Source organism: Calonectris borealis, chromosome 25, assembly GCF_964195595.1.
Source record: "Calonectris borealis chromosome 25, bCalBor7.hap1.2, whole genome shotgun sequence".
NCBI lineage: Eukaryota > Metazoa > Chordata > Aves > Procellariiformes > Procellariidae > Calonectris > Calonectris borealis.
In genome coordinates, this window is record NC_134336.1 from 8,509,259 (window position 1) to 8,531,967 (window position 22,709).

At 42.0% G+C, this 22,709-nt stretch overlaps 1 protein-coding gene across 11 annotated transcripts in view; it reads right to left on the reverse strand.

Moving 5' to 3' along the window:
- RLF (RLF zinc finger) overlaps positions 1-22,709 on the reverse strand; it is a 61,536-nt gene that overhangs the window by 11,019 nt on the left and 27,808 nt on the right. For 6 of the 11 annotated variants that reach the window (XM_075173827.1, XM_075173826.1, XM_075173831.1 and 3 more), the window contains 2 exons: positions 9,635-9,837; positions 3,578-3,714 (listed from right to left, as the gene is read on the reverse strand). In XM_075173827.1, the coding sequence (XP_075029928.1) occupies positions 3,578-3,714; positions 9,635-9,837 (340 nt within the window). Of the gene's footprint in view, positions 1-1,037; positions 2,602-3,577; positions 3,715-4,569; positions 7,964-9,634; positions 9,838-12,533; positions 12,607-19,919; positions 19,972-22,709 lie in introns of those variants that run through there. The other 5 variants (XM_075173833.1, XM_075173832.1, XM_075173837.1 and 2 more) reach the window with 5 other exon arrangements.

Sequence of the window (22,709 nt, forward strand, 5' to 3'; positions counted from 1 at the left end):
TCACAGGTGTCAACAGGTCTTTTCCTTTGCCTAAACCAGAATACTTTCAATCTGGATCACTTACACTGGCTCACTCTGATACTGCATAAAGCAAGATATGGAGCAGAATAATGGGAATGGGTGGCTGGCAGCAAGCAGGATTGCATTGGACAACACTGCTTGCTTACAGTGTCTGTTAAAGGCCAGCCAGGGGCTACCAAAAAATGTTTCATCAATGTACTGCTACTCTAAAAATCAAAAAGGATGTCATCCAGAAAATTCTGCAGGAAACAATTTTATTTAAGGATCCTACAGATGAGTGAAACGTTTCCAAATACGTATGCTAGAGCTTGTCTGTTGAACTGAATCCATTAACAGCACAAAGGGAAACGACACTGTACCAGAGGGTCTCTGCTCTTCTTACTCCCTGCTCTCCTCTCAAAGATCTTTACTAAACGTTTTAGTCACCACTCAGTTCTGGTCTATCAAATTACATAATGCACCAGAAGTACACTATGAAAACTGATTAAAGCTTAAATCATTTATTGACTTGAAACATCATTATGCAGACTTATGATTAAATACGCACAACAAAAAGTTACATTTTATTATTAACAATCAAAATCCAAAACATGTTAATGACATTGCTAGAAAAATTCTGAGTCCAAATCATCAGCAGAACAAGCATGACAGAGTAAAATAACCTTTCAACTACAATCCTGTCTTTTTGAACTAGACAGGCCCTTCTTTGAAGTGAATTAAGCAATTGCTGCCCCCTAAAACGAGCAGTTGATCACAGAAAGGAGTATGTGTCAGTTTATGTATTCAATTTAACTAAGTATTTTAAGTGTATATTTATGCTCTGCTTAAGCCTATTTAATGGCTAGCAAGCAACCTCTAGCATGTGATTCCTCCACATTAATTTTAGCTGTAGGATTAGGCTAAATATGCATATTGCAGTGAGTCCACCTTAACATTTCCTGTCCTTCCAGCCAGCTCTGACATTTGTCACGCTTTTGACCGAGCTCAATTTATTAATGCAGAGAAAGCAACATTACCTTATCCCTTTTCCAGGGTACTGATTCAAATCAGTTCTGCAATGATTTCAGTGATCACCACAGTTTGTGTGGAGCAGAGGCCTCCTCATTTTTGTGAGCCATAATATCCACTACTTCTGTAATGTGTAATCTCATGCTGCATTAGTTAAGCTAGCTGATCTGACAAAAGTAATCCTCCAAATTAAAAGCTTTATGTCATATCAGCCACTTGAATTCATTTACCTTGTGGCTAAATAATCATTAGATCTGCATCTGCCACAAGGAAAGTAGGTGGAGGTCAATAAAAAAAGGCCACTCTATCAAACAGCCGTTCACCATTAGACCAGCAAGGCATCCTTATTTTCAAGCAACAGTACCTTTTAAACAGACTTAGAGGTACAGCCTCAATGTGAGAAAGTAATCTGATGGTCAAGAAGTATTACACCAGTTTCACAAGACAGGAGTCTATCAGAAGGTGAACTTCTTCAATCTGGGCTCCAGCATCCTGGAAGCTTTGCTCTTCAGTGGGTACAGACCGCATCAGTTGTGTGCAATTCTGTTGTACAAGGAGTGCTATGTATGATACTAGAATTTGAATTTATACACCTATACAATTTCATTCTCCTGTCTCGTCCCTGAGGTAAGGCAGCTGGAACGTGAGGATTTTGTCCAGATAGCAGCAGAGGGGGCAACTGTGGCATGCATGGACATAGCACCACAGTTTGAACCAGCACCTTTCATTTGAACAACCACTAACAACAGTGTAGACGTAATGACATGACTTCAGCACGAGTGACACAAACCTGCTAACACCTTCTGTGAGTAGGAGCATACTTGTGTTGCTAGACTGTGCTAACATTTGTATCTTCAAGCTTTCTCTGCTTGTCACCTAGGCTACCCAATTTTAAAGCTGATGTGGAAGTACCTACTTATGTTACAGCTGCACCATGTTTTGTGTAGACTTATCCTTAGGCAGGCCCCAGACTGGCATGGAGATGAGAAATCTACAGCTCTAATTGATCTCTCCTGACTTATTAGTCAAGAGAAAATGTAGGTTAGACAGAGTTACTGGACCTGAAAGTTTCATTCAAATTCTAACTAGTTTCAGTTCAGACTTCATACTGCAAGCAAAAAATCTACCCACATTTGTTGTCACAAAAAAGAGATGTTGTTCTGTAACAGTAAATGCTACATCACTGAAGTCTGTTCTCCAGTCCCAATAGTTTAAAAGTCTCAGCTACACATGAAGTCCAACTCTCTTCATTTGCACCCTAGGGATACAGCTTTTAAATAGAACTGCTTAACAAGTCTCCTTGGACAACAGCAAATCATTTAGTTCACCCTGAATGAATGTTAGTTGTTGGGGTTTTTTGTTTATTTTTGTTTGCTTGTTTTTTCTTTAAAAAGAGATCATGGGATGGACTTCAGCTTCGCATCTCTTTGGACATGGCTCTAATCTAATCTCTAATGACACATTTCGGTAGTGAAAAACAGTCAGCCTCTAGAACTTCTCAAGTGTGGTGGACCCTCTCCTCTTGAGTCTTTCACAAATTCATTTCTCTCTACAAGGTATGCTTTTGCTCAAAAAGACACTTCTGACCTGAAACAGAAGCAATATGTAAATACTTCTGGCCTTTTTGTACAGATGATTGGACCAGACTAAACTATCATTCATCCTGCTGACACTTAAGTGCTATGAAAACTTTTCTTTATGGCTTTAAAATGTGGAGTGAGTGAACGAACAATGCCACAGCTGACTGAATCCAAATTCCCAAGATATACTTGAAATGTCTGGTAATGTAAAGCTTTATCCAGATCAGCATTTAAACAGGAGAAAACTACACATTCAGCCATGCCTTGAAAGCCAAAACTAAAAACCCATTTTGTAAGGGACAGAAAACAGCTTCCCTGCTTTGGCTGTACCAGTTTGCCACTGCTGAAACAGAGATGCAAAAAGTTTTGATCTCCAGCCACTTAGGAGGGCAGAGAAGTTTTTATAGTCACAATTTGGCCAAGATCTAGTAATACAATTCTCAGTTATAGAAATTACAAAAATATGAAAAGGCTCTTGGGGTGAGGGGGAAGGGAAGTTACAGGGTGCTGCCTCTGCACATTCCTACTACTTACATCTCTGTGGAAGAAGAGAAAAAAGGCATCAAACTCTCATGGGTCTAAGCATTCAAGAGGGAAGAACTGAATTACAACACACTTTGTGGAACCACAAAGCTTAGGAGTTTAATATCAACCCAGACAGCACTGAACCAACACTACTTACAGAGCTACTATATTGTTGAAGCATTACTGTTAATGCCAACAATATGAGTGTTGTATCATTTTTAAATGATTTAAACATTACTTTTGACTAACTGCTCTATTACTGTAGCAAGATGAGTCTTATTTATTTTGTCACAAGTTATCCAGAAAGTACTTCAGTGTGATGTACTTCTCAAGTTAAAGATATATCCACTTTCTCTACATATTTTTGTACTATATTAGTTCAATTCTCTTGCATGGAAACGAGTGAGGAACAGTTAGGAGTAGCAGTAATGCTTACTACCTACCAAGAGCAATACACATTTGCTGTTTGAAGCTGATGAGTAAGGTATGTTGTACAAAGAATAAATGCAGTGTTTTCTTGTCCCTCAGATTCCAGATTACATATGATGTCCAGTACTTCTTTGCAATCCACCTTTGCAATCTTAAAGGAAAAAAAAAAGAAAATTAGAAGGAAAGGCACTTTATTCTCAGTATGTTTACAAAATAAATACATGTTTACTGTATCAAAGGAAATGGTCTCACCAACACACGAACAAAACATTTCCTTTTAATAGCCAGAATAAACCATGTCCTTTTAATACCAGAATTCTTATCACACCTTTCAACTACAGAATGGCATGAGAAGTTCACATAGGTTAGTTCTGATCCCTTCTCAGTATTAGTTTTCTTTGGGACCATCTTCCCTTTTGGGCAGCTTAGCAAATACTTACATACAGGCAACAGTCTATCTAAAACTTCCCATTCCTTCTCTGCACTTGCAGGCATCCCTGTTTTCCTCTTGAAAATTAAAACCCAGGTCCAAAAAGGTCAAGAGATGTGAAAAAGCCAGTCTCTTGTCCTCTTTGTCCATAAGTGCCGATCCTGAATCGCATTCCAACGCATGATGTTAAAAATAGAAGTGTTCAGAGGAGAGACAAATCCCATGGAAGTTCTGGAAAGCCTACTTAAAGATAGTAGCTATCTGTGTAACAAAATAGGGCATTAGCTTGGTTATAAGCCAAGTATTTTAGACCACAAACAGTAATGATGAAGTCCTTTTACTATTAAGATAACACTATTTTTAATACATTTTTTCCACCCGATCTATTCCAATTCACAGAATAGGCTGTACTCAGGCAACATCTACTTTAATCAGCTGTTGCTAGTATAAACAATTCAAACCTCTTGTTAACCATGAAAAATAATGACATAAAAAGAACAAAGGGAAGTTAAAATATACCAAACTAATTTTCACAAACATCTCATTCAGCAGGAGCAGCAGAAGCAGGTATATTACCCGTTTCCCATACTGGCTTGACACTGGAGTTCATTCAGCAACGTCACATTTTCTAGGGTCCACTGACTTTTGGTGTTCAACTTGAGACCCATGACTGATCTTTTGCAGCAGACATTTTTAGAGCAATTCACAAACTGCAAGTGCTTGCAGATGTGTCAGTTTTGCATTTGAAAAAGAGTAAAATGTAGCAGATTATTTTGGTCAGGGGTTTTGTCACTGATTCACCTCTGGCAAGAGAGAACTGATTCAAGTGACAATGCTTTGCTAACTAAGGGGACAGACATCATTGCTCTTTGCATGTTAGAGATAATAAGCACTTACAATATCTGCAAATCAAGTGCCACCTCCATCAGGTTGGGGAAGATGGAAAAGCAAGCCCAAACCAATGACCACATGAAAGAATTTTTAAGGTGTTCATCACTGCAAAGGGGAGAACATGGCTGTTCTAGCTTGCAAATTAAAAAAAAAAAAAAGGATCCTGCTGCATACCATCTCCCTCCAACATCCTTTGCTAGCAGTACCTTTCTTATGTTCTCATCTACCTTTGGTTCTTACAGGCACACAGGCTCTCAGCTTGTGTGCTAAGTCTAGTTGAATACATGTCTGATAGCTGGGCAACTCCAGTCTTCTCACAGTATTCTACCACCTCTCTCCATTCAGCTATTCCTATTCTTTATAGATTACAATTTCCATCAGCACATTTTATAAAGCAGATTAGGAAAACAAAGCTAAGTGACCCAAAGTTTTGTCTTTGATAATTTCCACAATTATACACTGCCATCTCCTCAATACTGCAGCAAACATTCTTAAATAATGCAAGAGACTGCCTGCCTTTGATACAAGCCTGATCTTCCAGGTCTTGGTTTTTAGAAAAACAAAAATTGTCAGTGCATGTAAATATGGGATACGTTTCCTCCACAAATCTGAAAATGACGTGGCAGACTATCTGTGATCTACTTGGCCAGGTATCAATTGACAGAGATCATGCTCAGTTTCCCAGTTCCATTAAAGGAATAATCACTGAACAACACTACCATTGTTTTAAAAACTACAAACTTAAAACCTACTTACTAGGGTTTCTTAGGCTACAGAATGATAAAACCTACATTTTTAATAGCCATCAGTTACTCCTCACTCAGACTCACACTGTAACAAGACCTGGAACTTCTGCTGTGTGCTGGACCAGCAGGAACAGCACAAACATCAGCTCCAGCAACAGGCATGTCTATGGCACTTGGAGCAGCCTGCAGTCACACAGCACATTGGATTCGCTCTCCTTCTCACATAGAAATTTGATCCTTTTTGGCTAAACCCACTCATATTCAGGACATGAACTACTGAGTAAGCAAGTTTTCAATTCCTGTTTGTTTCGAACTTTGTCAATGATCCATCTCATTTCAGACCTTGGTTTTCTGTTGTCCAAATGCACAGCTTGAAATCATCCAACAATATCCAGTCAGTCACTTCAGTGACTAAATGAAAGTGGAACCTGGAATGCTGACCAGTGCTGTTATTCTGTTAGAAACCCAACAAGACCAACAGCTGAATGAATGTTCAGAGCCTACAGAATGAACAGTACTAAGCTATTTTAAATTAGAATTGTTGAAAAATGCTGTCATCCTCCCCACATTCCATTAACAAGAGGGATGCCAGTTTACTCCTCAAAGTTATTCCATGTAACATACAACCACGTAAGATTTATCTTGTCTTTGTCTTCCATGTCATTTTAGTTTGAAGTTTTACATTACAAAAATATTTCATTTTTGTCATCATAAAAATTTCCTTCCACTAACCTAAGCCTTCTACTGTTTTTTTTTAGTGGGATATCATGTTAAAAAAAAGGGCACCCAATCTGCTTATCTAGGGAGACCTACCCTCCTTTCAGGAGCTACAGATACACCATGAACCGACTAAAAGCAATCCCCCCTAGCTGAGTTGGGACAACATACTCTTGAGTCTGTAAATGCAAGCTACTCTTCTGCAGCATATTACCTTATTTACATTAAATAATGCTGCTACAGCTGCAAGAATCTGGAACCTGCTAACTCAAAATTTAATAAAAAAACATGTTTTATATAAAAAATATTTCATTAGGCATAGACAGTTTGCAGGGCAAGGAAGACTTGGGTTAAGTCCTTGTAATCTTCCAATCAAATTGGAAATTACAGAGGGAAGAGAACACTTGGGTTTAACTTGATAATGGAAACAACACCATAACTAAGAATATTTTTGCCAGCAAACTCATGATAAGCAACTATCCTTCCCCAGTATTTTAACAAGCTTCGTTGTCTTTCCCTCTTGCTCTTTTAAACATACAACCCAAGACCAATTCTTTATTCTGTAGGCAGTGTCTGGAGAGGGCCTCCAAAAGATGACTGTTCTTAAGCTCCTCAGTTGAATTTTTTATGAATGGGATAATAGGCATTTGCTTAAATTCAGACTTCCTCAAGTGCTTTACTCTCAGATTTTTGAATGGTCTTTCCCAAAGAAAGTCCAGACTAAAAAAATCCTACATTAATTGTAAGAGATGGCTATATGGAGCTCAAATGCAACCTAGCAAACAATCACACTGACATTCTAGAGAGATGACCAGTTATGATTAAAACAATCGATCTGGCTTTAATTTTAACTGTTTTTTTTTTAAATTTGAAAACTCTGTTTTATTGCTACATGTGGCTGACACTTGCCTTGCAGAGAAAGCCATCTTAGACTATGGAACATCTGGGGCTTCATGCTTTTTGCAACAGTAGAGTGTTATTAACTACTTGTTAGCTACTGTGTCAGAGAACCCCTTTAATTAGCATATTAATTGGTTCAATAAAATTGGCAAATTCAAGCCAAACATTGGAATCAGTAAGTCAGACAGCAATTGTTACGTTTTATGTTTTTGACAAAGCAGCAAAAGATTCTTGTGAACAAATAATTACAAAGTCACATTATTTGTTACATGTATGCCTTAGGATCAATTCGAGGTACCAGAAGGTACCTGGTATGCAAGGGACAACTTTATATATAGTGTATATACACACACACACAGAGTTATAACCATATATATGTATATACACACATACATACATATATGTATGTACATATGTGTATAACATATGTTATTGCCTATAGATATAGATAGAAGTATACTTAGCCTTAAATTTTAGGAGCTCAGCAATTTAACTTCCAAGCCTGACCTAGCCATTCCAATCACTTCCAGTTTCTGGAAAGGGATGACCATACATTGTCTAATCTTCCAAAACAAGTTCTTTCTCTCCAGTCCTCCCCAAGCTATCTTCACTCATATTCACCCTTTTTGTAACATCTACTTTCTTAGCTAAGCCCTGTTCCTCCATCTACCCCATCCCACTCTGAACTTCAAATTTCACTTAATCCTTGTTTCTTTTATTACAGTTAATTCCCTCTTCCACCCGCTGGGTTCTCAGTCATTGCCACCTCTCGTTCTCCAACAGCTGCCATTCTTTGAACTCTTCATCTTTCATCTTTTTTCCATCTCTTTTCCCACTTGTCATTAGACCTGATAACTTTCTACCTGAGGAAGACGATAGGTAACATGAAGATATAACACAATTCTTGCCTTCTGAAAACAAAGGTGGAAACAAAAGTGTTTTAGAAGTCTCAGATTTCAGCAATTCTGTAAAGAGTGCCAACTACACAATACCCGTGACCAAGCATGCACAGAAACATTACATGCAAATCTTCATATTGCCAATTATTTGAGTCAACTTTCTGGCACTGTAACACCACTGACTTTACACTTTTTACAGTGTTGTCTACAGGTCCAGTTAAGTCAATAAATCATACTGTTTTAAGATACTGCTTTGATGCTTAGTGGCTTCACTTTCCATAAAAGGTTTAATTAAGTGATTACCATAATTTGATTCAATTCATCAATCTATGTTCTAGCTTTTATACTCGACTGGCAAGTAAAGACTTGTCTGAGTATCTAGGTAAAACATAGAATCATAAAGGTTGGAAAAGACCTTTAAGATACAGCTACACTTTTCAACTCAAGTGAAACTAAAAACCGAACACAATTTAATGTGATTTCTATGCCATTCATCATTAGTAGCCAATCCAATCAAAGAACATGTTGCATATTACCCATTTATCCCCAATGCCTCCAGTATGCAGATCGTGTCTGCAGTGAGCTGTTAAAAGCATTCATTGCTCCTACAGTACAGCAAACAGAGGGGAATCTGGCTCAGACTGAAGAGACTGTCTGAGGGTACACCTATCCAATATTTATTTCTCAAAAGAAGTATTTTTAAAGGAATGCTTTTAAAATGGTTTACATGTATAACAAGAAACACTCCAAACAAGTCTGCCACTCACGCAAGAAGTGCAGACATCAGAATTGCTTTTTTTTTTTAATATGTGAAGCTTCCCCCAGTTTTACAGAGGCTTACTCAAAATATTCAAGTCTCACATTTAAAACTACACCAAATCCATACAACTCTAACAACCGTGAGATTGATAAAATAACAGATGTGTGAAATCAAGAGGCAACAGTTGTATGACCGCTGTTAAGATTGCAACGTGTTAACACAAATCATTGCTATGACTGCTAAAAATGAGTTTAGAGTTCTGGAGCAACAACTCTAAAGGGGTTTTTGTTTGTTTGTTTTGTGGGGGTTTTTTTGTTTGGTTGGTTTGGTTTGAGTTTGGTTTTGGTTTTTTTGTTTGTTTGTTTGTTTGTTTTTTAAAAAACTTTTCTTTCCTAGGTCAGAATGACTAGAAGAGAAGTAACTGCTCTAGTACTAGTATTTGAGTCAGAAAAGACAGCTTTCCAATTATATTTTGCTTACAAGGGGAACTGAAATGACAAGCTTTATTTTAAGCTTTCAAACACATCTAACCTCAAATGCAAGCATATAATACATACTTATCTACACCAGCAGTCAATACAAACGTTCTTTCCTACTGCAGTCTGCAATAGATTGTTTCTCTTCTGGAACTCTGCTGCAACAGTTTCAGCTTCAGTTCTTAGTATTGCAGAAATAAATTCTAAAATGCTTGACAAATATACATTAAAAAGGGACTATGGATTACTAACCTCCTTAATGGAGTCTTCATTAGGCAGCATAGAACACACACATGTGATGTAGGCTTGGCGAAAAGATGAAACATTTGCAATTTCTGGAGAATCTGCACACAATTTTGACAAGAAAGTAGCCTGTGGGATGCAGTTTGACTTCATCAAATGTTTTATTCGCATCTGCAGAAAGGAAGGCCCTTCTCGTGTAATCAATTTATTAGCTAGGAAAAGAAAAAAGCCTTTGAGAATACACCAATTTACGGCTGACACTTAACTGAAATTGTCTCACTGCATTCACCCTTTATTTTATTACAAACTTGTATAAGTATGGTCAGCTTTCTTAGGAAACTCTAGGTGTGATAAAAAGTGACAGCAATAAATGGAATATTTTCTCCCAAACAAATTCAGATCAACAGTGTAGAGAGAGAATGTTGGGCTGAAGAAAACAGACACCCCCTCCCCCCCAACCAAAAGATAGCATCCATTAACACAATAAGGAAGTATGCTACAGCAGTGGCTAAAGGACATTGATTAGACCATATAACATTTTGAACAAGATAGCAGTAGTTTAGCTGAGATTCAAAATCTTCGACTTTTAATTGTAGCTTCATATTCCAAAGAACTGAAAATATTTCAAACAAAGCATTACGTACTTTTCAACCGGACATTTTTCCACCCAAGTTGTTAAAACCCCATATAATGCCAAAATATACAAAATAAAGTTGAGGGTGAAAATATTATCTTTGTGGTACTTTGGAAGAACTGTGTTTAAGACACGCTAGGCTTATGCTCTAGATCAACCAAATATAACTAACCATTATGACACTTGAACTAATTCAATAGTAAAAATGTAACTTCAGATTATTTTTGTAAGTAGTTAGCAAAATTTCCTTAATCTGATTAAAAACCTCACAGATTTAGTTTGATTCTCTTCCCAGGTACTTATCATAGAATCACAGAATATCTTAAGTTAGAAGGGTGTCCTCGTTTCGGCTGGGATAGGGTTAAATTTCTTCCTAGTGCTGTGTTTTGGATTTAGTATGAGGAGAATGTTGATAACACACTGATGTTTTCAGTTGTTGCTAAGTGCCCTCCTAGTCCAAGGACAGCTCCCGTGCCTACTGACTGAGCTAGGTGCACAAGATGGGAGGGAACATAAGCAGGACAGACAGCCCAGCTGGCCAATAGGGTATTCCATACCATGTGACGTCATGCTCAGTATATGAACGGTAGGCGTGATCCAGGAAGTACCGATCGCTACTTGGTTATCGGTCAGCGCGGGTGGTGAGCAATTGCATTGTGCATCACTCATTTTGTATATTCTATCATTATTTATTATCACTATTTTCCCTTTTCTGTTCTATTAAACTGTCTTTATCTCAACCCACGAGTTTTTCTCACTCTTACCCTTCCGATTCCCTCCCCGTCCCACTGCAGGGGTGGGGGGAGCGAGTGAGCGGCTGCGTGGTATTTGGCTGCCTGCCAGGTTAAACCACGACAGTCCTTTTTTTGGCGCCCAACATGGGGCTCGAAGGGTTGAGATAACGATAGATCTGACCAAAGCGTGTTAAGGCAAAATTGTTATAAGCATTCATTATATTGATTGGTCACAATGTTGATGTATTGGCTGTCAAAGTTGTGGGGCTGGCTCTCAATGTTGGGTCATGTAATACCTTGTTTGCAGTATGTGTTCCCTTTTGTGCTGTTTATCATCAGTCGGAACTGGGCCAAGATTATCATTTTGCTGCTGTTTTATGAGGTGATAAGATCATTGGTCGTAAGTCTAATTTGGTATCTGTACTCAGCACTGCCGTCATTTCTGTACCTCGGGAACCACCTCTTAGAAATTATTAGTAACTGCACTTTTTTCTCCTCGGAGAACGAATTTAAGGGCGAGACAGGATGGGACACTTTCTCCCACTTGTTCATCTTCCCTTCCACATCGTCAGAAACTCTTTTTTCTTCTATCCTCTTCATGAAGATGTCCACAATGTTCCCTGAGAATTTTGAATATCCTTGGGATGTTCAAACAAGCATGTTCATATTGCTATGTATCCTGAATGTGGTTCAGGCCTTGTCTAGGGTTAAACAACTATTCAGGAATACTGTCCAGAGATCAACCCTCAGGAACAAGAAAAGAGGGAGGGCAAACAGCGGTGCCTTGTCGGGGCAGGCGGAGCGGCGGGTCCCGGGGGCAGCGGGAGATCAACCCCGGCAACAGACACGGTGGCTACTCAAAACCCCACGACGGGCACTGCAGCTACGTCAACCCCCACGACAACCCCTGTGGCTACTCAAACCCCGGCAACACTCACCGTAGCTTCTCCAACCCCTGCAACAGGCACTGCAGCCACTCAAACTCCGGCAACAGGCACTACAGTTACTCCAACCCCCATGACAAGCACTGCAGCTACCCAAACCCCAAACCCCAGCAACAGACACTACAGCTGAACCAGAGGACCAACCCTTGCTGGTATCCGTTGCCCCTGTACAGAAGAGGAAATCTTGGAAGCGGAGGTCAGGTCGTTTAGAAAGGGATGATGGAAGAGCAGGGCCATCACGAGGAGAGGAAGAGGAAGAACTCATAAACGAGACGGAAACGACCCGATCCCTATCCCTGAGTGAGCTGCGAGATATGCGGAAAGATTTCAGCCGTCGTCCAGGCGAGCACATTGTTACCTGGCTGCTCCGATGCCGGGATAATGGGGCCAGTAGCCTGGAATTAGAGGGGAAGGAAGCCAAACAGCTGGGATCCCTTGCTAGGGAAGGGGGCATTGATAAAGCAATTGGAAGAGGGACACGGGCCCTCAGCCTCTGGAGGCGACTGCTGTCAGGCGTGAAGGAAAGGTATCCCTTCAAGGAAGATGTTATATATCGCCTAGGCAAATGGACCACTATGGAGAGAGGTATCCAGTACCTGAGAGAACTAGGCGTGCTGGAGGTGGTTTATAGTGACCTGGACAACGACCAAACACCCAAAGATCCAGATGAAGTCCAGTGCACGCAACCCTTGTGGCGGAAATTAGTACGGAGCACACCAGCGTCGTATGCCAGTTCGTTGGCAGTACTGTGCTGGAGAGAGGAAGAAGCACCAACGGTAGATGACATGGTTAGCAATCTCTGGGAGTACGAAGAAACTGTCTCCTCCTCCCTTGTCTCAGCTGTGGAGAAACTGTCCCGGGAGGTCCAGCAACTCAAAGACGATAGGTCCTATTCTCCGCCTGTACGGACCAGTATCTCAGCCATTAGGAGTCAGCGTTCTTCTCTCAAGAGAGAGGATATAGAAAGCACACACCACGGGGCACCCTGTGGTTTTACCTGCGTGACCACGGAGAGGACATGAGGCAGTGGGATGGAAAACCTACCTTGACCCTAGAGGCACGTGTACGTGAGTTGCAAGGAAAAACAATCACACAAGGGGGTTCTCCCAGGAAAAATGCTGCTCCAGTTTTCAGAAAAAACCTGTCTCACGACGGTCCGGTTTCCAGTGAACAGTTCCCCAGACAGAGTAGAAGGGCTGATCTTACTTTGGATTATAACGAAGGAATTCTTGACTCACGTTTGCAAGAAGTGAGAAACAGATACCATGACCAGAACTAGAGGGGCCCTGCCTCCAGCCAGGTGGAGGAAAGGGACAACCGGGTTTACTGGACTGTGTGGATTCGATGGCCTGGCACATCAGATCCACAAGAATATAAGGCTCTAGTAGACACTGGTGCACAGTGTACCCTGATGCCATCAAGCTATAAAGGGGCAGAACCCATTTGTATTTCTGGAGTGACAGGGGGACCCCAAGAGTTAACTGTGTTGGAGGCCGAAGTAAGTCTAACTGGGAATGAGTGGCAGAAGCACCCCATTGTGACTGGCCCAGAGGCTCCGTGCATCCTTGGCACAGACTACCTCAGGAGAGGGTATTTCAAGGACCCAAAAGGGTACCGGTGGGCTTTTGGTATAGCTGCCCTGGAGACAGAGGAAACTAAACAGCTGTCCACCTTGCCTGGTCTCTCAGAGGATCCTTCTGTTGTGGGGTTGCTGAAGGTTGAAGAACAACAGGTACCAATCGCTACCACAACGGTGCACCGGCGGCAATACCGCACCAACCGAGACTCCCTCATCCCCATCCATGAGCCGATTCGTCGACTGGAGAGCCAAGGAGGGATCAGCAAGACTCGCTCACCCTTCAACAGTCCCATATGGCCAGTGCGAAAGTCTAATGGAGAGTGGAGACTAACAGTAGACTACCGTGGCCTGAACGAAGTCACGCCGCCACTGAGTGCTGCCGTGCCGGACGTGCTAGAACTCCAATAGGAACTGCAGTCAAAGGCAGCCAGGTGGTACGCCACCATTGATATCACTAATGCGTTCTTCTCCATCCCTTTGGCGGCAGAGTGCAGGCCACAGTTTGCTTTCACTTGGAGGGGTGTCCAGTACAGCTGGAACCGACTGTCCCAGGGGTGGAAACACAGCCCTACCATTTGCCATGGACTGATCCACACCGCACTGGAACAGGGTGAGGCTCCGGAACACCTGCAATACATTGATGACATCATCGTGTGGGGCAGAGGAAGTTTTCGAGAAAGGGGAGAGAATAGTCCAAATCTTTCTGAAGGCCGGCTTTGCAATAAAACGAAGTAAGGTCAAGGGACCTGCACAGGAAATCCAGTTTTTAGGAATAAAATGGCAAAATGGATGTCGTCAGATCCCAACGGACGTGATCAATAAAGTAACAGCCATGTCCCCACCAACTAGCAAAAAGGAAACATAAGCTTTCTTAGGCGTTGTGGGCTTTTGGAGAATGCATATTCCAGATTACAGCCTGATTGTAAGCTCCCTCTATCAAGTGACCAGGAAGAAGAACGACTTCAAATGGGGCCCTGAGCAACGACAAGCCTTTGAACAAATTAAACAGGAGATAGTTCAGGCAGTAGCCCTTGGGCCAGTCCGGGCAGGACAAGATGTGAAGAATGTGCTCTACACCACAGCCAGGGAGAATGGCCCTACCTGGAGCCTCTGGCAGAAAGCACCAGGGGAGACTCGAGGTCGACCCTTAGGGTTCTGGAGTCGGGGATACAGAGGATCCGAGGCCCGCTACACTCCAGCTGAGAAGGAGATATTGGCAGCATATGAAGGGGTTCGAGCTGCTTCGGAAGTGGTTGGTACTGAAGCACAGCTCCTCCTGGCACCCCGACTGCCGGTGCTGGGCTGGATGTTCAAAGGGAGCGTCCCCTCTACTCATCATGCAACCGATGCTGCGTGGAGTCAGTGGGTCGCACTGATCACACAACGGGCCCAAATAGGAAACCCCAGTCGCCCAGGAATCTTGGAGGTGATCACGAACTGGCCAGAAGGCAAAGATTTTGGAATATCCCCAGAGGAGGAGGTGACACGTGCTGAAGAGGCCCCACTGTATAACAAACTACCAGAAAACGAGAAGCAATATGCCCTGTTCAGTGATGGGTCCTGTCGCCTTGTGGGGAAGCATCGGAGGTGGAAAGATGCAGTATGGAGTCCTATATGCCAAGTTGCAGAAACTGCTGAAGGAGAAGGTGAATCGAGCCAGTTTGCAGAGGTGAAAGCCATCCAGCTGGCCTTGGACATTGCCGAACGAGAAAAATGGCCAGTGCTTTATCTCTATACTGACTCATGGATGGTGGCAAATGCCCTGTGGGGGTGGTTGCAGCAGTGGAAGCAGAACAACTGGCAGCGCAGAGGTAAACCCGTCTGGGCTGCCGCATTGGGGCAAGATATTGCTGCCCGGGTAGACAACCTGACTGTAAAAGTACGTCACGTAGATGCTCACATACCCAAGAGTCGGGCCACTGAGCAACACCAAAACAACCAGCAGGTGGACCAAGCTGATAAGATTGAAGTGGCTCAGGTGGATCTGGACTGGCAACATAAAGGTGAATTATTTATAGCTCGGTGGGCCCATGACACTTCAGGCCATCAAGGAAGAGATGCAACATATAGATGGGCTCGTAATCGAGGGGTGGACTTAACCATGGACGCTACTGCACAGGTTATCCATGAATGTGAAACATGTGCTGCAATCCAACAAGCCAAGCGAGTAAGGCCTCTTTGGTATGGAGGACGATGGTTGAAGTATAAATGTGGGGAGGCCTGGTAGATTGATTATATCACACTCCCACAAAGCGCTATGTGCTCACCATGGTGGAAGCAACCACCGGCTGGCTGGAAACATACCCTGTGCCCCATGCCACCGCCCAGAACACCATCCTGGGCCTTGAAAAGCAAGTCCTGTGGCGACATGGCACCCCAGAAAGAATTGAGTCAGACAACGGGACTCATTTCCGAAACACCCTCATAGACACCTGGGCCAAAGAGCATGGCATGGAGTGGGTCTGTCACATCCCCTATCACGCACCAGCCTCTGGGAAAATCAAACGATACAACAGGCTGCTAAAGACTACGCTGAGAGCAATGGGTGGTGGGACATTCAAGCATTGGGACACACATTTAGCAAAAGCCACCTGGTTAGTCAACACTAGGGGGTCTGTTAATCGAGCTGGCCCTGCCCAATCAAGACTCTTATGTACTGTAGATGGAGATAAAGTCCCTGTTGTGCACATAAGAAATATGCTAGGGAAGACAGCCTGGGTTACTCCTGCCTCTGGCAAGGGAAAACCCATCCGTGGGATTGCTTTTGCTCAAGGACTCGGGTGCACTTGGTGGGTGATGAGAAAGGATGGGGAAGTCCAGTGTGTACCTCAAGGGGATTTGATTTTGGGTGAAAATAGCCAATTAACTGAATTTTAGGATGTCAATTGTTATATGATATTGTATATCATTATTTCTATGGTTGCTATCAATGGTATAGCAATGAAAATCACCCAGATTAACGAAGAATGAACTAACTCCGATGAAACCGAGCAAAGTGCAACGATGATAGAACTGGACGAGCGCAGCAGTACCGAAATGAGAACTGGCTTCAGGATGCAACAGCCCAACACCACACACCATCTCTCCGGCCCTGAAAGACTGTTATGACAGATGGAGCCCAAAGTCATGGACTAAATGAACGCAATGGACATTTTAAAGGGACAGTCCATAGACTAAGGGAATGATATCTGTGTGTGCGCATATATATATATGTATAGATAAAAAGAAAGATAGTGGTGATTAATTGAAATGTATCGAAAAATGTGAGACCTAAGCATAACGTAAATGGTATAGAATAAGGGGTGGATACTGTCCTGGTTTCGGCTGGGATAGGGTTAAATTTCTTCCTAGTGCTGTGTTTTGGATTTAGTATGAGGAGAATGTTGATAACACACTGATGTTTTCAGTTGTTGCTAAGTGCCCTCCTAGTCCAAGGACAGCTCCCGTGCCTACTGACTGAGCTAGGTACACAAGATGGGAGGGAACATAAGCAGGACAGCCAGCCCAGCTGGCCAATAGGGTATCCCATACCATGTGACGTCATGCTCAGTATATGAACGGTAGGCGTGATCCAGGAAGTACCGATTCCTCCTTGGTTATCGGTCAGCGCAGGTGGTGAGCAATTGTGTTGTGCATCACTTATTTTGTATATTCTATCATTATTTATTATTATTATTTTCCCTTTTCTGTTCTATTAAACTGTCTTTATCTCAACCCACGAGTTTTTCTCACTCTTACCCTTCCAATTCTCTCCCCGTCCCAATGGGGGGGGTGGGGGGAGTGAGTGAGCGGCTGCGTGGTATTTGGCTGCCTGCTAGATTAAACCACGACAAAGTGACCCATAAGGATCATCGAGTCCAATTCCCTGCTCCTCGCAGGACTAACTAAAACTAAACCATACGACTAGGAGCATCATCCAGATGCGCCTTGAACTCTGACAAGCTTTGTGCCATGATCACTTCCCTGGGGAGACTGTTCAGGGACTCACCACCCTCTCAGTGAAAAGCCTTTTCCTAATGTCTAATTCTGAACTTCCCCTGACGCAGCTTCAATCCGTTTCCTCGTATCCCATCACTGGTCACCAGAGAGAGGAGATCAGCACCTCCCCCTCCACCGTCCCCCTTGAGGAAGGTGTAGACTGCAATGAGGTCACCCCTCAGCCTTCTCTTCTCCAAGCTGAACAAACCAAGTGACTTCAGCTGCTCCTCATAAGCCTTGCCCTTAAGGCCTTTCACCTTCTTGGTTGCCCTCCTCTAACAGTTTGATGTCCTTATACTGAGGTGCCCAAAACTGGACACAGTACTCTAGCTGGGGCTGCACCAGGGCAGTGTAGAGTGGGACAATCACCTCCCTTGACTGGCTCGCTATGCTGTACTTGATACACCCCAGGACACGGTTGGCCCCTTTGGCTGCCAGGGCACACTGCTGACTCCTATTCAACTTGCCATGAACCCAAACCCCCAGGTTTCTTTTCGCAGGGCTGCTCTCCAGCCTCTTGTCCCCCAGTTTGTAGGTATAACCAGGATTACCCCGTTCCAGATGGAGAATCCAGCACTTGCTGCTGTTTAATTTCATATGGTTGGTAATTGCCCAGCCCTCTAGTCTATCCAAATCTCTCCGTAAGGCCTCTCTACTCTCAAGGGAGTCCACAGCTCCTCCTAATGTATTATTATTGGCAAACTGCCTTACTGTACATTTGACTCCTGCGTCCAGATCATTTATAAAAACGTTAAAGAGCACTGGCCCTAAAATTGAGCCCTGGGGAACCCCACTGGTGACTGGTCGCCAGCCTGATATAACCTCATTTACTATAACTCTTTGAGCCCGACCCATTAGCTAATTGCTCACCCAACGTATTACGGACTTGTCTAGCTGTATGCTGGACATAGCCAGCGGGATACTGTGAGAGACAGCATGAAAAGTTTTGCTAAAGTACATGTACTTTGCCTTAGCTGACAAAATAGTATGCTTCAAGACAGCTATGGTGCTACTTCCAGCTTAACATAAATATTTACAGAAAGGCTTAATACTAGTCTCCAGATTAGTACATATTTCAAAAGACCCTTGAGAATTAAGAAAGAAGAGTCAATACATTCTTATACCGCATGCAATAATACATATCAAGGAACAAACTGTCTGATGATTTGTAGAAGAAATTATGGAAATGCCCGAGACATTCTGATTAAAACCTGTGTTCTGCAGCAGCTGTAGTCAACCAGCTACCTGTAAAGCCTGCAAGAGACTCTGGATTAGCAAATAAGAAAGTTTGCTTTAGAATAACAACTTATTGGAAGAGCCATTGCATAACAATATTTTCCCTATGTTAGTATCTTATTATTACTATGTGAAATGGGTAGCTAAGAAACCAATAGTATATAAATTTCTGAATGAAAAGACTGTACGTAATACAAATCAAGAAAATTCTCATGCTTTCTGCACTTAAATTATTGTCCGAACAGAAAAAGAACATGTTCTAACAGATACTACACCAGTTGGCAGAAGGCTTACAATGTGCACCTAAACAGAAAACTCATTTCAGGGGCCAAGTACATACTACATGCTTGTAGTGAGACTTACTAGTATTCTGCAAGTAAGTTTGCTTAGTGGCCCATTAGACGTCATTTTAAGATTCAAGTCTATGATACTGGTTTCCATTTTTCACAGGAAAAACCTCTGAGCAGTAAACTCTTGACATAGCTGACACTGACACTTCACATTAACTTCAATGGAGAAGGTAAAAAAAGCTGGCTGACCAAGACAGAGTCTGCAGTAAGATCTCCAGTTGCCAGGAAACAAACCTCCTCTCTTTCTTAAAAATTACATCTGTATATGACACTGTGCTTGAAAATTTATCAAGGAAAACTAATAGTGCTTCAATATCCATCCTATTTCATGTAAGAGATTGCTACCACAACAAGGTGGCCAAGAGATCACTGTTAAGAAAGAACTCTAAGAAGGCTTGCTTACTCAACATCAGAACAAAGTCATCTATCCAGGTGAAGCATACTATTCATGGGCATGTCAGCAACAGGTTTTTGTGCCTACAAGCATTCAAAGCAGTTCTGTACTCCATTTCTGCAGCTCTTGGCTCACAGAATAATTAAAAATTTTTTTCAGGTCCATGAGAAGAATAAAAGAAATACTAGGAAAAAATAAGATATTCTATTTACCTGCTCCAAGAATTATTTAGATTCCTCTTGTTTCTTATTACACAGCTAGACATGCACTTAGCAATTGCTCAACCGAAGTTTTTACTGACATGTCAGAGCCAAGACATGGGAAGTGTTTTAAGAGTACCTGCAGTCAGCCAGACAAATTCAATGTTTTCAGGTTAACAGTCACACTTTTATCTTTAAGCACAGATGAGAGAAACTTGCTTATGAAATACAAGAGGTGGACTCACTGCTGGTATGGACAAGAGGGTCTCAACTTGCTTCAATCTTTGGGAGTGGCCAGTAAGCATGTGCACCCCCTCCTCTCCCAAGGGTGGAAGGTCTGTCCCCCTGGGCAGATTCCTCCACACCTAAGTGAATATGTATTGAACTCTGCAAAGGAGGAAAATGACAAACTGAGCTCCTCTGTCATGCAGATGTAAGTGATGAAGGTAGAAGCAAAAGTCTGATATCTGACTAGTGATTTATTTCTATCTTAGCACTTAGTTTTCCTCTGAAGTGTTTATTCTTTTCCAGCAGCCTGCCTGCAACAACCTCCCTTTCCCTGAAAGGGGAACAAAAACTCATTTTGCTGCCTGTTCCTCAGAACAGTTATTTTCCCCTCAGAGAATCTAATTTTGTACTCAATCCTAAATATGTTATGTTTCCAGATTTAGGATTTCCATGCCCATGAACAAGTTTTCTTGTTCCTTCTCTTCCTAGACCTCTTACTGTTGTCTGTTCTGACCCAGTGTTCTACCAAGCATCTCAGGACTAAAACAACTTGCTATAAAAATCAATGCAAAGACACCATGCAACCCTTCCCTTCTCCAAACCCTTTAGAGTAGTAAACGGTCAGTGCAGTTTCAAACTCTACACATATCTAAAGGGCTCTCTTATCCCATGACCAAAAAGTAAGGATAACAGATTCCCCTCTCACTCAAAACACTTGCAGTGTAAGATGAATTTAAGTTATACCACAATATTGTGAATACAGCCTTTATAAAGCATGCATGGCACTAAGGCATGAAAAGACAGTTGATGCCAGTTCCTTTTCAGGGCCAGTGCATTAAAAAAATTAAGAACTCTAATCAAGAGAGACAAGAACATTTCACATTTTCAGGATCTTCGATTCAAGTAAGCATCTGATGATCATTAACATGAACTACCAGTTCACAAAACAAAGCTCCAGCTGGGCACATTGAGCTACTCTCACATCTGGCTCACCAGTGGCCCACAACAGCAAAAACTAGGAACGCTTTTCAGACACGCCCCACAAAAAGCCAAAAAGCATGAAATACAAGGTATTGAAAGAAACTAAGTTTTAGATGATTGAATAGCATCCATTTACAAAAACACTTCAGAAGATACTCTGTGAAACTGTTGTTGTACTGAAGGATAAAAGGCAGTTTGACTGAAACAACTGAAAAACCATTGTGCTAGAGCTCTTTCTGCAGCCCTTACTCAACATGCCTAACAGCAGAACTGTCATCCGTGTTGTGACCTGTAGAAAGTGCATTTTGATTCCTGCTATTTCTATCAAATGGAGCCTGGTAGTCAGAAAAGAGCATCACACAGATCAAACAAGTAAAAGGAGGAAGACAAACCTGGTAACTAATCAGTGACTGATGATGTCATATGACAGCTACAAGCATTTACTTGATACGATTCTGAAGATAAAAGAGGATTAAGTTAATCCAGTAGACATCTAGAGATAGTTGCTTAATTCCAGCTCCAACCATGTCCTACACAAGGCCATAAGAGCTACCCAGACAGACTTTTTGCAAGCCAAACGATATTACAGCAGCATCTGACTTCCTGGCACAGAGAAAAGAAGGGACTGAACAAAGAAATGGAAGTAAAACACAACCAACAAGATTTTACTAATCATAACACATGGTATGCTACAGCTTCATGGATCAGTTCGTATTTCAGCAATACCTTCTGTAGTCACTGAATTACACTTGTCTGATGATGTCAAGAAGATAAACCAGTTACATTAGCAGCACAATTTAGGAGTCAAAAGATTTTCCATGCCATAATTTGTTGGCATAGAGAGCAGGATTTCTTTAAGTTTTCATTCTGCCTTGCACCAGAGTGTAGGGAATACAAATCTGGCACATTCATCTTGCCTTCTGAGAAAAGAGTAAACTTTAGGTATGCCCTCAATCTACTTCTCTCTTCCTGTAACATTTTAGAGTTTTATGACTCACGGGGATGTGCATTATTTTGATTTCTTTGGAATGTTATTGAATAACTGGCAACAATTACAGGAGACTGAATCCTATGTCCTACATTGTCTTTCCCAGCCTTACGTTCTCTCCTACAATTCCCTGCAAATCTTCCATTCCCCAGTCAATCAGTTTGTCAGCAGAAACTTCAACCCAAATTAAAAGCCAAAGGGCTGAACAAGCTAGTTCTATTCCATTACTGCTGAAGTCAAGAGGTAGTCTGAACCATGTCAAGGTCCTCCTGAGCAGGAAGGAAGAAGTACAGCAGCATTTAGTAACATAGCCATTGATAAAACGAGTCATGTGTGTAAGAGGCAAATTAATCTATAATGGAGTCCACACAGATACATATGAGGAAATCGCTCCTGCTGGAATTCACACCAGTCCTCCAGAAAAGCTCTTGGCTGGTAAAGGAAGTTTGCAAAGCTAGCTAACCATTAGCCCTCACTGGCATACCACTCTCACAGCAAGGGATTTTTCAATAGCTGAAGGTTTTCAGTAATACGGACTAATTTTGAAATGCAAGTCCTTTTGAGTAGAAATACACTAAGAGCAGCAACCGTGCAACTGGATGGTCTAACAATACTATAAATGAAAGACTCCAAGACAGGACATTCGTATGGAATGCAATTCTTTTCAAGATATGTTAGAGATGGCATTAAATGCTGTTTGGAGTTCAAATGTTTCTGCCATACTATTGAATACCTGAAGTGAAGGCTAGCAAAGACTGCAGTCCACCCTTGGCTGCTTTTTTTTAATGCTTTCTAGCACAGGGAAGCAACATATCCTCTCAATAACCTTAATGTGTTT